The sequence below is a fragment of the Neodiprion virginianus genome, chromosome 4 (genome assembly GCF_021901495.1).
Source record: "Neodiprion virginianus isolate iyNeoVirg1 chromosome 4, iyNeoVirg1.1, whole genome shotgun sequence".
NCBI classification, from domain to species: domain Eukaryota; kingdom Metazoa; phylum Arthropoda; class Insecta; order Hymenoptera; family Diprionidae; genus Neodiprion; species Neodiprion virginianus.
The window spans coordinates 7,176,446-7,193,090 of NC_060880.1; the positions used below are offsets into that span (position 1 = coordinate 7,176,446).

Sequence of the window (16,645 nt, forward strand, 5' to 3'; positions counted from 1 at the left end):
TGATCTTAAATTATACGAGGCTGAAGTTATTAACGCTATCGTAACCAAACATTGGGGAAAAAATAACTATCTTCTTAATTTTACAACGATTCTAAAGAAACTAAGATTTCGAAATATGAGTGTGTTGTGTTTTATTACGGTTTACTGAAATTCAGACAATGAATCTTTACGGTAACGTTACTGACTTAAATATGATTAAATATGATACCGTAATTAAATAGTAGTTATAAAAATACAGGCAAAATTTTGAACCCTAATGATCAACGTTGAAGTCATTTCAATTTTCATCTGTTACAAACGTTTGAATAAAGACGGAATCGTTGTGAAAAAGACATGGCACCGGAAAAGACGAAACAGCAAATGCACGGCGCGTGTTGCGTGATCGAATTTTCCAGGGTACAAGCTTCCTCTTGGCGAGTAAGTTTGTCTAGATCTATGCGTGCGCAAGAGTAGACGTATAAAGTGGGCTTCTCGTTATTAATTCCTATGGTGAAACCCATGGAATGGTCTCCCGTCCCGAAGTCCGCCTCCCGCCGCCAACCACCGGATGATCTATGACCGGAGTGAGATGTTTTGAACGGCTATCTGTTTCCGATCTCTTCGATCGCTCGGTGCTCTTAAACGATCGTTTATTTTAATCGCTCCTATCAATTTCGGGCCCACATAACGCTTATGTACATACATATACATGTACATTGCACATACATACAAAATGTATCTAATTCCTATCAAATGTCGGAGGCGCTGTCTTTTCAATGTTGTAACGGCGTTGCTTGATCGCTTGTAATGCTTTTCGCGTTCCTTTTTCATATCGTCAATTTCGTCATCATCTGCGGCATTCCGAATATTATTATTGAAATAAATTTCATTTGGCACCGTATAAATTTAATGGAATATTAATGATTTCTAAGATTATAATTGCAAGTAAAATTATAAATTATTAAACAAATAAACTGTTCATCTTTTCAACATTTCACAAATTGGTATTAAATGATTTCAAATAAATTGTTGTTGTATGTGGTGCTTCACATTCTAGTGACAAAAATTGTTAAAAAAAAATAAACTATTGAACATTTTTACTTGAAATATTTTTGAAAAAGTATCGAAAGATTACTTCAAAGGATCATGTAATTAATACATTTAAAAATCGAATTTAAGTATAGTACAAAAATACGATGGACAAAAAAGTCTATTTTTACAAAAAAATGGATAACTTTTTTATTTTGCAATATTAAGGGCATAAATTTCTAACTGAGCCGTCTAGGTACCTAAAATTAAAGGGGAAAAACCTGGGGTTGCAAGTAAGGGTCAAGTTGAATCGAAACATGAAAGAATTTCTCTATGCAAGTATAGATCGGTATAATTTGACAAGATAATACGTGAATTGGAATTCGATTTTGTGAAAATATTCATGTGATCGAAAGCCAAACTAGGTTCATTGAAATGTAAATTTATTGTCAATTTTTACAAATTTATTCAAAACAGAGAACTATTGTGCATCTTAGAAGAAAATTCGGCTTGCACAGATTTTGTTCGTCGTGTTTTGTGTGTTTGTTTTTCTCGGTACTTGTTTTCAAATTGACGACGATGTGTATAATTTATTTGCGAATGAGTAGCTTGTTAAGACATACGACGGTTAATTAGTGTCAGTTTCTATAATGCTTTCCGTGTTTGGAAGATTAATTTTTAATTTTTACTCATCACCAATAAATTTTCATCGTCAAGTTCCTACATCTGCTCCAACAGAGCACACACAAAAGTGGGAACATGAGATGAGAAGAGGTCGAAGTCGTGTAAGAAGTAAAAAAAAAAAAAAAAAAGATGCGAGTCTAGATGAATTCTCGGCGTTCACTTCGTACGACGTATCATTTGTTCTCGACGTTGTATCATACACGACATGAGGAAAAAGAAATCGTAAATTAAATTAATCTCATGCATTTTATGCTCACACGATAAGTGTAGGTATTCGAGAAAATTTTACCGCATTTTGTATTTTCGAAGAAAAAAGGTTTTGTTATTGATTCCAAAAATCATTTAAAAAAAAAGAAAATTTCACGTGAAGTAAATACAGTCAATTTGACTGGTGTGATAGTTCTATAAGTGTTAAACTCGTCGCGTTCACCTTCAACCTCATCGGCAAAATTGAAACTGCTTGATATTTCTCAAAGGGTAGTTTTGCTTTTGCAAAACTTAGGATCGATCCTTAAACCGTCCTGGATCGCCTAATTGGAATTGTTTCTTTTCACGTTCTTGCAGGACGTCGCGGCTCGTGGTCTGGACTTGCCGAAGGTCGACAGCGTGGTCCAGTACACGGGTCCACTTTCGGCGAGGGACTACGTCCATCGGGTGGGGAGAACAGCCAGAGCCGGATCCTCGGGGAGCGCCGTGATATTCCTGACACCGCCGGAAGTCGAGTTTGTCCGGATGCTCGAGTCGCGAAGAGTCCGCATACGCCAGGAGGACATGACCGGCATCCTGGACAAACTGTTGGGTCCGATTTCCCAGCACAACAGTGTCCAAGCCGCAGCCACAGCTCTCCAAAATCAATTCGAAACCCTCGTTCTCGAGGACAAGGAGATGCACAGAAGAGCCTGCAAGGGTGAGTTTCATTTTGATGTTTCGGATAAGTTTTCGTTCCGTTTACTTTCAAGAATATGTACCGTGAATTCAAGATGGTGGACTGTGTTGAAAAATTTTAAATAGAAAACAACCTGTTCGAAATAACGTTACAATCCAATTGTAACAAAAAAGTATACACGTGTTTTTTCAATCGATGTATTAGTATTATTACTATTTCAATTTTGAATAACTCGAAAGGCAGGGACTTTTAACAGTGTATTTAAAATTAACAACCCGTGTATCTCGTCATCTTTGACTTTAACTATATTTTACTATGATCTTCTCACCGATCACCAAAAAAGGTCTTGGAATTTTTTCAAATTTTTTTTAGTCATTGGTGAAATTTGAAAAACTGTCATTTTTTTAAATCCATGAAAATTCACACAGATTCTATGATTTGAAATGTGATTTTTAAATACCACACGATAATGGGATCTCAATGTTTACTTTTTTTGTTCGCAAGTTTTTAGTTTTTTCAATATCGGAGTTTGAGTTTTTTTGTTGTTTTTTTTTTTTTTTGTTTTTTCTTTCCACTATTCCCCGATCCAAATAGATCACAGAATCATGAAAACAATGCGATTATGCAATCCATTTAGATCGAGACATTTTAAAAAACAAAAAAGCAAAAACAATTTTGACCGGAAAAAAACTAAAAACTTGCGAAAAGAAAAAATAATAAATATCGAGATCCTATTATCGTGTGTTGTTCAAAGATCACATTTTGAATCATAGAATCAGTGTGAATTATTCAAGATTCAAAAAAATTGACGTTTTCCCAATTGATATTTCGGTTTTTTTTTATAAATTTTTTCAGTAGCTGAAGAAAATTTAAAAAAAAAACAAAAAAAAGAAACTTCCCGTGACCCTTTTCGGTTGGTTAAAATATCATACTAAAAAATAATCAGAATCGAAGGGCGTGAGGTACATAGGGTGTAATTTGACGTGGAATGCCCCGTATGTATAAGTCAAACTGGGTAGAGAGAGAAAGATAAACAAGGGGAATTAAGCCTCCCCCCCCTCCACCCACCCCTTTGAATCCGAGCAACATTATATGCACGTATTATATCTGTATCGTGACACTGCAGGAGGTGCGTGCCGAGGGTTGCAGGGTGTTCGAGTAGCTAGTCGTATATTTACATATATTTACGCAGGAGATATATTTATAGGGTGGGAGAGGCGAACGGAGGGATGATCTTGGTTGCTGTTGCATGGTTATCCTGTTAGGACCGTCATTCGCACGGGGAACTATTTATATATATATATTTATTTATTTGCTGCAATAATAAATCCATTTGGAATAATTTTAATTCTCTACGGGGGTCGCGCCGCGATATGCTGTATATTAAGTGTGGTATTAATACACGCTGTGTTACGCTGTAAATAAAATGTTGAATCACTGATGGATAGATTCAACGTTATTGAGAAATGATTTTAGAGATCGTTTGCTTTAACGTTATAAAAGCCGAAGGAACGGTTTCGACGAATTTTACAATTAGAGTAACACATTTAATGGTACGAATGAATAAATGCGCACATTGAAAAATTCAACAAGTTATGTCTTATCGGAGAAAATTGACAATTGTAACTTTCGATGCCAACAATTTTTATCATCGAAGCGATTGAAATACTCATTATTCGACCAAGTTATTAATTGTTACTTTGGCGTTTCGACTATGAGATATCCTTCGGGTCAAATACAGTTTGGTTGAATGTTGAAAATTTCAGCCAAATATTTTCTTTTCGTTGATGTATCGTTCTATTTTTTTCGATTCAATAGAAAAGCTCGCTCACCTCTTTCCGTTCAAAGTCTTGATTTCAATATGTCCTTCAATTTTCTCTTGCGTTGAAATCGGCAAAAACCGGGTGGGAATTTGTTAAGACTACTGCGGGCAATGAAAAAAAAAAAAAAAATGAGCGTATCAGAAAGGTCAAGTCAAGTGAAGAATGAGATGTTGTCTACTCGTCAGATTTTACAGCATTCACATGATTACGTAAACGTTTTGACGGCGTTTAAGGTATTTTAAAGGATTTAGAAGAATTTCAAAGGATTTTGTACGATTCCTGCAATTTTCTGTAATTTCATTGATTCAAAGTGATTTCACGGGATTTCATATGGTTTCGAAGGAATTCAAAGGATTTCGAATAATTTCAATGCATTTCTAAGGATTCCGTAAGATTTTTGGAATTCTGTAAATTTCAAACGATTTCACAAGATTTCAGAGAATTTCGAATGATTTCGTCGGATTTCTGAGATTTTATAAGATTTTGAAAATTTCGGAGCCTGTGTCGCGTTTCAGGAATTTTATGTAATTTTAAAGATTTCATAAACTTTCGAGATTTCACGAGTTTCCAAAGCCTTCAGAGATTTCACAGATTTCAAATTATTTTACAAGGTGTCATATGATTTCATAAAATTTCAAAAGCATTCGAGGAATTCCAAAGGATTTAGAAGAATCTCAAAGGATTTTGTATTACTTCCTCAACTCTGTGCAATTTCATAGAATTTTACAAGACTTCTAAGGAGCTTAAAAGATTTCAAAGAATTGCATCTATCACATGATTTCACAAGACTTCAGAGTCTTTCCAAGAATGATTGCATAGGATTTTCAGGATTTCGTAAAATTTCAAAAGTTTCAGAGCCTTCGTGGCATTTCGAGAATTTCATGTAATTTAAATGATTTCATAAATTTCCGAGCTATTAGAGATTCCACGAGTTTCCAAATGATTTCATGACTGGTGTAGATCACCGGATCATTGAAGGGTGGTTCACCCCTCGGTGAAAACTACGTCTAATGGTCCTTGGATTCGGAAACTAAACTTGGACAGGGGGATCAGCTAAAGCGGCATCTAAGCTGCAGCCGTCTTTCTGTTGGAATAATCGATCGATCAATCGGGGACGGTCAAGTGGCTAGTTGTGTACCGTCATTCGGTCGGATGTGGGTAAGGGTGAGGGGGATGGGCACAGGCTTCGAAACGTGAATTTGGTACAGAAAACGCCTCCCTTAACCGTTTCAAATCCGCGACTAACCTTCGTGAAAAGCCTCGGTTGACGGCCCGGACAACCGCACGAGGCGGCAAGGCCTTTCAGGCCGGAGATTTATCACTCGGTGCTTTGGTTTATTTCTGCCTGATACTTTTGCCCTTTGAGCGTAGAGACCTCGAGGTTAGTTCGCATTTTGGTAGACTTTAGAGGATTCAATAGATGCGAATTTTGGCTTACCCGCGCAATGGTGTGCCTACTACCGTGATTCGAACAATTTAATCAGATTTACAAGGGAGAAATTGCTCGATTCGATTCTCGATTTATAGCGATTCAGGCATGAGTTTAGTGATATTGTAAGGGCTCGTTAAAAAAATTAACAAGTGTAGAAAACTGATTGCTTAATTCGATTCTCAATTTCTAGCGATTTTAAGGCCTCAGTTTAATGATATCGCGAGGAATCATTCAAAAAACGAACAAGTGTCGAAAACTGCTTGCTCAATTCGATGATCAATTTCTAGTGATTTGGATCTCAGTTTAATGATTTTACGAGGTATCATTCAAAAAACGAACAATGTCGAAAACTGCTTGTTTAATTCGATGATCAATTTCTAGCGATTTGGATCTCAGTTTAATGATTTTACGAGGTATCATTCAAAAAACGAACAAGTGTCGAAAACTGCTCGCTTAATTCCATGATCAATTTCTAGCGATTTGGATCTCAGTTTAATGATTTTACGAGGTATCATTCAAAAAACGAACAAGTGTCGAAAACTGCTCGCTTAATTCGATGATCAATTTCTAGCGATTTTAGGCCTCAGTTTAATGATATCGCGAGGAATCATTCAAAAAACGAACAAGTTTCGAAAACTGCAGCGATTGAAGTTCGAGTAATTTGAATTCAATATACCGACATTTTCGCGAATTTATAGCTTTTTCAACGCCAAAAATAAATGTTGATTTTCGGATTCGTTTTTTCACCGCATTAATCTTTAAACTTTTATTGAAAAGTCTAGTGATTGACTTCAACCAATTCGTTGCTTTACCCGTAGAAGCTGTACTGAATTTATTGAAATTGACAAGGATCGTTGGATAAATAGCAGTTTGAATTGTTATGATCTCTACTGAAAAAGTTGTGACCCAATCCGTGTCGAAATTATTCGGAATTTCACTTCAACGCTTTAATCATTTCAAGTGTGATTGATTAAAAAACCACAAGTATATTTCAGGACTGATATACCAATTGTAGTATTTGTGAATTTTTTTTCACAATTTTAATTAAATAACGCAATTTTTTAAAAATCGCTAAAACCTTATAAATTCTTAAATTTTGTCAAAAATCACACGCGTTTTTTACAACTCTTAATGTCAAAAAATACTCCTGTGTTATGCAAACTGCACTACGAATCGACGGGCTTAGTTCTTTTGAAGTAGTCAATTTCGTTAAAAATTAAGAAAACAAAAATCCCGCGAAGTCTGAATCGATTTTTAGGGGATAGGAGATCCGGTCAGATCTATTACACGTGGAATGCCCCATACACACCCTCAACGAGGATCGTAAAAACGATGATTAAGAACGAAGTCGTCGTTGACGTAAAGCTAGCCATGTATGCCGGGTGAATCCCAGTTATACAACAACAATAAAGAGGCACACGATACACTTCGAGGAGGGTGGGTGGTGTAAATTTACGAAGCACACGGAAGTGAGCCTCTTTTATTATACTCACAACGCAGACTTTTCGTCTCTGTGTATATAAGTACCTATGTATAAAGTATATTATAACCACTCGCAAAAGCTTCAAGAGGGTTGCGGCGAAGAATTGAAATTTATTTTACTCCCTCCGTATACGGACGCGACGCTTCGCACACACGAGACGCGTGCAGAAGTTGGCAAAGTGGTGAAGGGCGGGGGGGCGAGGATAGGAGAAGTGGAAATCTCGCTAATTCGCAACATTATCACCCCGATAGAGCTCAACAACCCTCAATGCCGCTTGCCGAGGGGTTCTTCTCCCCTTTTTCATCCCCCCTTCCCCCTCAAGTCGGACGGGACTCGATCTACACTCGGTTCGTGATAAATCCACGTTAGAGCGAATCGCGGTGTTGCGAAGAAAATTAATATCGTCGAGACAATTGGTCGGAAAATTGTCGAAATTGATGAAAATTCGAGAAAAACGATTTGAAATTTCATTGAAACGTGAGATTTTCAACGGAGTGAAGTTCGTAACGTTGCGGTAACATTGGTTCGTTGCGCGGAAAAATTATTATTTCGGAACTGTAGGATCGTCGCGAGTTGAGTAATCTGTTTTTTAAAAAGCAAAGTGTGTTCAGATTTTTGATATTAAACTCCTTCACAGTCGTTCTAAATTTTTACAACAATGATTTTGGTTTCAATATTTCGTTACGTTAACGTTACTAAACTAAATATGATACATTTTTCCGATAATCAATTCGAGTGTGGGAAATATTCAAAAACTGTAAGCTTAAAATCGAGAAGTTTGATCCGATCGCATGTCACAGTTTTTTAGAGATCGCATTATTCTACAATTATTTCAATTTCGGAAAAAATTAATACACCCTTGGTCCGATTTTTATGAATTTTAAACTAATTTCATTTATTGTAGATGAATTTGGACAAGAATAACATATTTTTAAATCAATTATTATTATTATCGAATTACCACTTGGAACCCAGATTTTCGTCACTTACAATCGAACTTGAGTAGAAAATTATTCCTGCAAAATTCATAAATATCAAATTTTCATTACTGTCTGCAGGCTACCCCGTTCTACTTACGGTAATAATAACAATAAAAGTCATTTGATCAGACTAAAATTACGAACATTACACCAGAGAATACGAAAAAAAGTGTCAACTTCACTTTTCGACTCAAATCTCGCGCGTACATCTTTTTTGCTCAGCATGTGGAAAGAAAGAGACTGTGAATTGTTTTGGAGAAATTTCTCAAATAGGGAGTAAAAAAAGGAAGAAAAAGAAAACAAAAAATGATAAAATTAACAAAAAATATATAAAGTATTTTTTTTTTTTTTTACTCACTTTCCCGCTAGTTTTCAGGTCAATTCACGGACACTTGCGGACACGACGGGTTTCATCGTAGGCGAGAGTTACGTCGAATAAAGGATATCGTTCACACCGGTAGTTGCCGAGGGGGTTGGGGGTGGAGGCGGGTGGGGCGGGGGTAGGCCGACACAATCCAACCACTGAATGTGGCTTCCGCCAGCCAAAACCACTTACGCTTTGTGGCGTGGAGAGTCTTAACAATGCGATACAGCCGTACAGGATACAAATACAATAAGACGTAGTTATATCACTTAGGAACAATATAACCCCCTCTCTCCGTGCACCCCTTGCCGTTTTCTCCTCCTCTTTCAGATTTATGTGCTAAATGGAGAAAAATATTTTATTCCCTCTCGCCTTTTTCTTCTTCTTATACCTCTTATTCTTCTTTTTTTATTTTCCTCTTTTCTGCTTCTAAATTGTTGTTTTATTTTCCTATTTCTTGTTTTTCTTCTTTTCTAACTTTTTGCCGTATTTCTTACTATTTATATTACTACGCAGCTTCTCGTATGATGCGTATAATTATAGGTAAGACGAAAATCAGCTTTGCAATTGCGGAATGGTACAAGGAAAGAAAAATATTGCGGGTTTAACATCATCTGCGGTGAATACAGGGTTGGGAAAAAGTATGGAAAGCGCGAAAAATTTCCATACTGAGAAAAATTTCATTTGTTATAGTAACTAGAAAAATTCAGCAAAATAGGTATCGTTAAAAAAAACTGTTTGAATATTGTTGGGATTACGAAAAACGAGGTACTCGCAACCATTTTGCACTGTAGATCCTTTTGGTAATTGCAACGCAAAATCAGTTTTTGAGGTTTACTATACTTTTTTAGTTAAATAAGGCTTTAACGTCAATTTATTGTTACACAAGCGTTAAATTTTCGCAATAGTTGCGAGAAAATATAGCAACAGTGATCGTAATGAGAAGGAATAGTAACGGATACTAGACTTTCCGGTAACAGCTACAAAACTAATTTTCATTTTCTACCTAGAACTACATTTTTCGATTGTGGTCAAAAATGAAATTAGTTAAGGACCGAGCGATAACCGGAACTAAAAATTTCTCTCAGTGGAAGGTTAAATCATAGGGATTGAATGGCGACCTTTGATTTGACTGAGAACCGCATCTTCAAACTCATTTTGAGATCAACTTAAATTTTTTTTTGTTTTGCTTCAGTAGCTTACTAGAACTGAGATAATGTCAGGGAAAACTAGATCCTAGGTTCTGAAAAATGTGGAAATGTAATGTAATTTTTTTGCCAAAAATTTGCGATCACCCTGATTATACAAGCCGTACTTGACGTAAGGGAAAGGTAGTGAAAAGGAAAAGTTGAGCAAGAAAGAAGGGCAACGGGAAGAGAATGTCCACGTGCGAGGTTCACTGGGGATCGAGGAACCCCCCGAGTTCCCACCGTACCGCCCCCGCTTACACCTACGCACAATGCGTGTACGCATCGCATCCCATCGCATCGCACGTACACATGAGCAGAGAATGCGACACGTACCGAAAAATGTCTGTATGGGGGAACTATTAGCGGGAGCACTTGACTCCGAGGCCCTTAATGCCCTGTAATAGCACGCCATGGTACTACAGAGCAAGCTGCGGAGCCCCTCCCTTTCCTCCCTTAAATCCCCTGCGCAGAAGGTCCTATACGGGGATCCTAATGGAACCGCAATTAATCAGGGCATGTATCGAGTCGTTACCCCTACCACGGCTGTACGATGTACACGCCGAAGGAGCCACGTGACATTATTTATCATCCCTCGGCCGCAGCGTTACATCCATATACTGCTATTTGTGTATTATGTGTGCACGGATGTGTATGTATGACATTTAGGCACTGTGGTGTAACACGAGGTCAGCATGGAATTATATTCCTTTAAATTAGTGCCAAATCCACACCCCGAGGAATTACGACCCTTTATACGTTAATCGATGTGTGATTTGATTTTTTTCTTTATTTTTTCTTGAGCATCGAATGATCGGATCAACGATCGATGGGAAGGGTTGAGTAATCGGTAAAACGATTGATTTAAGTGGCTGATTAATCGATTGCCTGAAAAAAGGTACAATTTTGATAACACTGTTGATCGGTTAATAGGGAAAAGGATTAATTGAGAGGAGCGATTGATCGATCGATTGGGAAATCGATGGTTTGGGAGAGAGATTTATTGGAAAAACGATAAATTGAGAGAGCTGATCGATTAATCATTTGTTTGAAAAATTGACAGACCTCCGGTAAACTTATGTATGTATAAGACAGACGTGTGGAAAATGAAAGACAAAATCACGAATGGAAGGCATGAAATTTGCCTCACTATGAATGAATGTCACTCGATTTGTCAATGCAGCATTTTCTCTGCTTGAAAATAAATAAAGAAATAAATCATAAATTTCAAAAATCAAGTTATATAAAATATCGATTCTTTTTGGGAATGTAAAATCGATTGTGAATGCAAAAAATCTGTTTATCTATCTATAAAAAAGTAATCCCGGGATTCTCGTTTTCGTTATGAAGGAAAAAAGTCATCGAAAATAAACAAAAATTGTATGGTACAAGAAAAAAACAGTCATTGTCCCCTGTTATAGAATTTTATTTTTGTCCCTAGAAGCGAAGGTAATTTTTATTTAAAAATAATGTGCAGAATTGCGTTCTATGTTCGCAGCCTACGTATCCTGGATCCGTTTTTACGCAAGCTATCCCAAAGACATGCGGGAGATATTTGACAGGCGGGAACTTCACCTTGGACATTTTGCAAAGAGTTTCGGACTCCGAGATCCGCCGCAAAAAATTGGCGGTGTTGGAAAGACGATTCAGCACGACGACATCAAAAATAAGATTCACAATAATCGTCTATCGAATGAACGGTGAGATTATTTATATATAATGCGTATAGTTTTTTTTTTTGCTTCATTATGCATCAGGGATGTAATTTTTATCTGTGGAATATGGTTTTACGGATTTTGGAATCGGCGAATGAAAGAAATAACCCAAAAATTCGCCGACACGCGAGTTTAATTTAAAGAACAATTAGTTTTCTTCTCAATTCATTAATTTTCTATTGATTCACGTTTTGATTTCTTACGAAAAATCTAATTTGAATATCGAATAAGAATTCTCCAAACACTTAATCACGATATAGTTACGAGCTATTAATACGAGATATTAATTACGAGCAGAAAATTTCACTGAATTAAAGCTAGAGACGAATTTGTGCGAATAGGTGCAAACTGTTCCAAAGATGTTCCAAAAATTTGGTTGTAAATGGATGACCGCTAATAAGAAAACCCAAACATCATTCCAGAGCGACAATGTGAAAACACCTATGTGACGTGTACGAGCATAAAGACATACGTGTTTTTTCGTATTGTCACTATGGAGATAAGTCTTTATCCTGCAAGAAAGGAAAGTAGACGCACCGGATGTCGCGATGTTTTTTTTCTTTCTTTCTTTATTTTTGCACGGACACACAGTAATTTAGTGTATAAGTAAAATGTTTGCGACGACTAGCGCGTGTTTAGATGATGTACGACGTATTCTTGCTCAGTTATGGTCACCGACTAGTACCTATTATTATACCCATAAATCGGCACCACTCCGGCTCACCAATCCATCCTTTCACCGATTAAAAATCGCTCTGTGGTATAATCTAGCAGCTGGGGACGCGTTACAGTCTCGTATAGAAGTATACATGTACATACGTATAGTAGACGGTGTGAAATGACAGTTGAATGACGTTTAAATGACGGAGAAAAGGATGGACGGTCACCGTAAATGTTTGCGGTAGGAGAAAAATTAACGAACCTGAAACACCTAGTGTGCGCGGTGTCCAATACCCGAAAATGTATACAACGTGTAATAAAACGAAATGTGACACGAGAAAAAAAATAAAATAAATACAAATAAAAAAAAGAAACAAAAATAATGAAAAAAATTAAAGGAGGGATCGAAATGCCGAGAGGTATTCGAATTCGACTCGGCGTCGCGCGGTGGGGGCGTAGGCGCAACGTAATAACATCCAGAAACGCTCGTACAGCGGAAACAGCGGTCGCATCAGTCTGTTTAATAGCCGTATTGTATAATTACGAACAATGGGGCTCATGCACTGCAGCGGGGGCTGAAAGGCTCGCCACTGACTCGGGAAACGTTATTCCAACCTGTCCGCGTCGACGTACCAACTTCAAACCGGCTCCGAAGAGCCTGGATAACGTGGATAACGGGCGATGCGCACCGTTTATACTTTATAACGTCATTTATGCTCGATTCGCTTGTCCATGTGGCACCGAGTTCGTTTGAAGCCTTTGGTTGCACTGCTCGTGTCGCACCCACGTGAACGTGGATTGATTTTTGGAGGTATAGTAGACATAATAGGCCAGTTCTTGATACAGATTTCTGTTACCGACAGTTACCGGCAGTTACCGACATTTTATCCGGGACTCAAACCCTTTCTCCGATTACGTTACTACGTCTGTCACTGGCCTTGTATATCTACTTGATACATTAATATCAGTCCAACATTTACATCTTTCATCCTTTAACCTTTCTTTTTGAATTTTGATGTTTGATTAGTTTGCTTGACCGTGCTGCATTAAGAGCGTTTGTTATAGATGAAAAATACTTTTAAATTCAGATGCAAAGAATGTTGTGTTAACTATGAAATCTTATGAATTCATACTCATAGTCAATTCCTTGAGGGGCTGCAATAAGTCTACTGTCAAGTTGGTGGATAGTAAAATATAAACCCGTATGTTTCAAATAAACAAATAACCATCGTATTCTTCACCAACTCGAAATAATTCCTTCGTCGTCAAAAATATGTCTAAACAGTGAGCGAGATGGATACTGAAATCAATTCTCCAAGTTTCGTGATCGTTCACCGTAAAGTAATTTTCCAACATTAACACGAAGTTGTTTTCATCTTCCCAGCAAGTAAACTGCTCTCTTCACATTCTAAAACTAGTTAAACCAGTAATTTCTGGATACCTGTTTGAATTGCAATTTTAAGAATGAGGTTGACGATAGTATGTCGATTTCAAAACAGATTCAGTAAATAATAACATTGTACGAAATATTGTTTCCTCGAATTAAATTGAACTCGATTGATTTATAAATGAGACTGATTGGCCGAGAATCGATACTTTTTCTGAATTTTATTAAGATATAATAATTCATTGAGTATATTTATCATACCATCACATTTGCGAGCTGTACGAAGATCTCTTTAAATAATTTTAAAACAAAAATTACTACCGGAATTAAAAAGAAATACTTGAATATCGATGATCCGTTTCAAATCGCTTCAAAATTTTTAAAACACCAGTAGATTCGCTCAATTTTGCTCTACGATGATTCGTTCCATTGAGAAGACTATTTTCTACATATTGTGCAAGGGTACAAAGGTACAAGGGTACAAGGGTACAAACTGTTGGGAACACTTATTTTCATGCCGGCATCATTATTGAATACTTAATATTATACCGATATCAAATAACATTACAACGATATTAATTGTCATCAACAAATGATAATAGTTTTCAATTGACGACAATGAAAAAAAATAAATAAATAAAAAAGACAAGGTAATCGAGACAAATACACGCCTCGCGGGCTCATTCTCGCCATTAGATAGGCGTGTAGAAACATAGACACGTACACCTATGGTTGGGTTTGTAAGTCCGCAGGCGTGCGCCAAGTAGGAAAGCCAACTGACACATGACGGCTGCGGCGCAGGATGGATGACGGATGACGGATGACACGAGGTGACGCAGGGCGACATGAGTTTTGACGATGATCACCGCGCTATTTCACCCGTTTCTCTATAATGGTTGGCGGTACCTGCCGGCAGTCGGTTATTTCGCCGGAACCGTCTCGGTTCAGTTTTCGTATAGGCACATCACATCACGTCCGTCTTATGCGTGGATAATACCAGAAGTTAGATTAGGCACGTCTTACATTAAATTTTACCCGATGCGCTCCGGCTGCTGGAACCGGAAATTCGGGGCACCATTGCTAGTTGGCCGGTTTTTTTTTTTTATAGCGAAAGCCGCGATGTTGATCTTCGGATTTCACTTTTATGCAGTTCGCTATTTATCGCTATTGCGTGTTGTTGTTTTTCCGTTGACAAATGCGTCTTGAAGTTTTTGGTCATAGTTATCAACCAAAAACCTCGAGACTTAGTTATCAACGTAACAAAGACAAAAGCAAACTTTACAAGTAACAAATCAAAGTTTTTCTTATCATTCGATGCATAGAATCAAAATTTATTTATTTAAATATAAACATATTAAAAATAAAAAAAATAGTATAATGTTATAGTTTCGATGCTGGTTGTAATACATATTCATTGCCATTGGCCAGAACTACACGATGTGCATTTTAATTCAGCTGAAACCGAGAAACTCGAGTTATTTATTTTTATTTTTATTTTTTCTATCCATTTTTTTCTCTTTGTCAATTTTACATTAATACCGGTCTTCTCGCTGTGCAGCCGTAGTGTTCATAATATGCGTAGAGCATTAAACCTGCAGGTACCACATGGCGTTTGTTACAAATTACCCAAAATTACCGGCTTTGCAACCGACGCGACAGTTTATACGACGACTTTTTATTGTTTTCGTTTCGTTTTTTTTCTTGTCTCCTCGTTTTTTCTTCCGTTCCACCCTTATTTTCTACTTTACCCTTTCTTTCGCAGACCGAAAAAAATCTTTACGAAGAAACAAGGAGGGGGCGGCCCTGGATCTAAACCAAACGCTCTCAAGAAGGTCCGAATGCTCAACACTTCCGAATATGCCAGTGGATTGGAGACTGTTAAGAAACAAAAGAAATTTTGAGGTAAAAAATCGATATGATTTAAAGTAAAAATTATCACGAAGAATAATTGATAAAGATAATATTTCAACTATCGGAGATTTTGGGATTCATCATTCGTTTCTCTTTGAAACGAATTATTTTGGATCTGAAAACTTTGAAAATGTTAATTTTGAATGTTATTTATTTGTTAAAAATTGAATAAAAGTAATGATGACTCATCAGAAATCGGTTCACGCGTCTCAAAGGTTTCATCGCGTGGCTTAGGCTCCTTATATTCCAATTTTCCTAATTATTTCCTGTGCAGGTTTCAACTTATAAGCAATCATGGTCGGTTTGTGTAAATATATTATTTATAATGCGATCAGATACACCGATAACTTCGGTAAACGAAGTGAAATTGAACACACGCAACACGAAATAGAAACTGTAGTACATTCAGTCTTTACATTGTAGTGTCGGAAATAGTGAAAACATAAAAATTTTAACGACATAACGTCCGGTTAACGTACTTATACTATACATATATTCGTTTTATAATCACGTATTTCGGTTTGGCTGAAATACTTTTTACTTACTCGTAATATAACACGGATCAACACGAATTTTGAATCTACGTTCTAGATGTCAAATTTTGATTTGTTCCACGTAAGCAATAAATGAAACAATAGTTTTATTAGATAAAGTTTGCTTTTGCATGGAAACCAAAACGATATTTCGGATTTTAAGAAAAAGTACCTATTTTCTCAAACATTTATTGTAAATAACAACTAGGCAAACTTCAGTTTTACATTTAAATCACTTTCATTCAAAAACAATAATTGATAATAAATTACAAATGTAAAAGAATTTATAAAAAAAGTTTCAACATAAATATTTTTCGTACTTCTTCTATTTTCGTACGGACTTTCTCGTATCAAACTCCAAACGTCATCTTCCATAATGCTCTCATTATACTGCCCCTGATAACGTTAATAACGATAAAGTCCATCACATCTTGGTAAAAACGTTTTCCTTTTGCTTCCGAATAGGCATCCATATTAGTTGCCAACCAAAAACTTCGAGACTCATTTATCAACATAAAAAAGACAAAAGCAAACTTTAAGTAATGAATGAAGGTTTTGGCTGTTATTCGATGCATAGAATCGAAATTTATTT

General features: G+C 36.7%; 1 protein-coding gene across 2 annotated transcripts in view; it reads left to right on the plus strand.

Annotated features, from left to right (window-relative positions):
- The window catches only part of LOC124302523 (probable ATP-dependent RNA helicase DDX31), a 31,719-nt gene extending 16,004 nt beyond the window's left edge, over window positions 1-15,715 (plus strand). For both annotated transcript variants that reach the window (XM_046758780.1, XM_046758781.1), the window contains exons 8-10: window positions 2,257-2,599; window positions 11,346-11,547; window positions 15,372-15,715. In XM_046758780.1, coding sequence (XP_046614736.1) covers window positions 2,257-2,599; window positions 11,346-11,547; window positions 15,372-15,510 — 684 coding nt within the window. In that variant the 3' untranslated portion in view covers window positions 15,511-15,715. The remainder of the gene's footprint in view (window positions 1-2,256; window positions 2,600-11,345; window positions 11,548-15,371) is intronic.
- The last annotated feature ends 930 nt before the right edge of the window (window positions 15,716-16,645 follow it).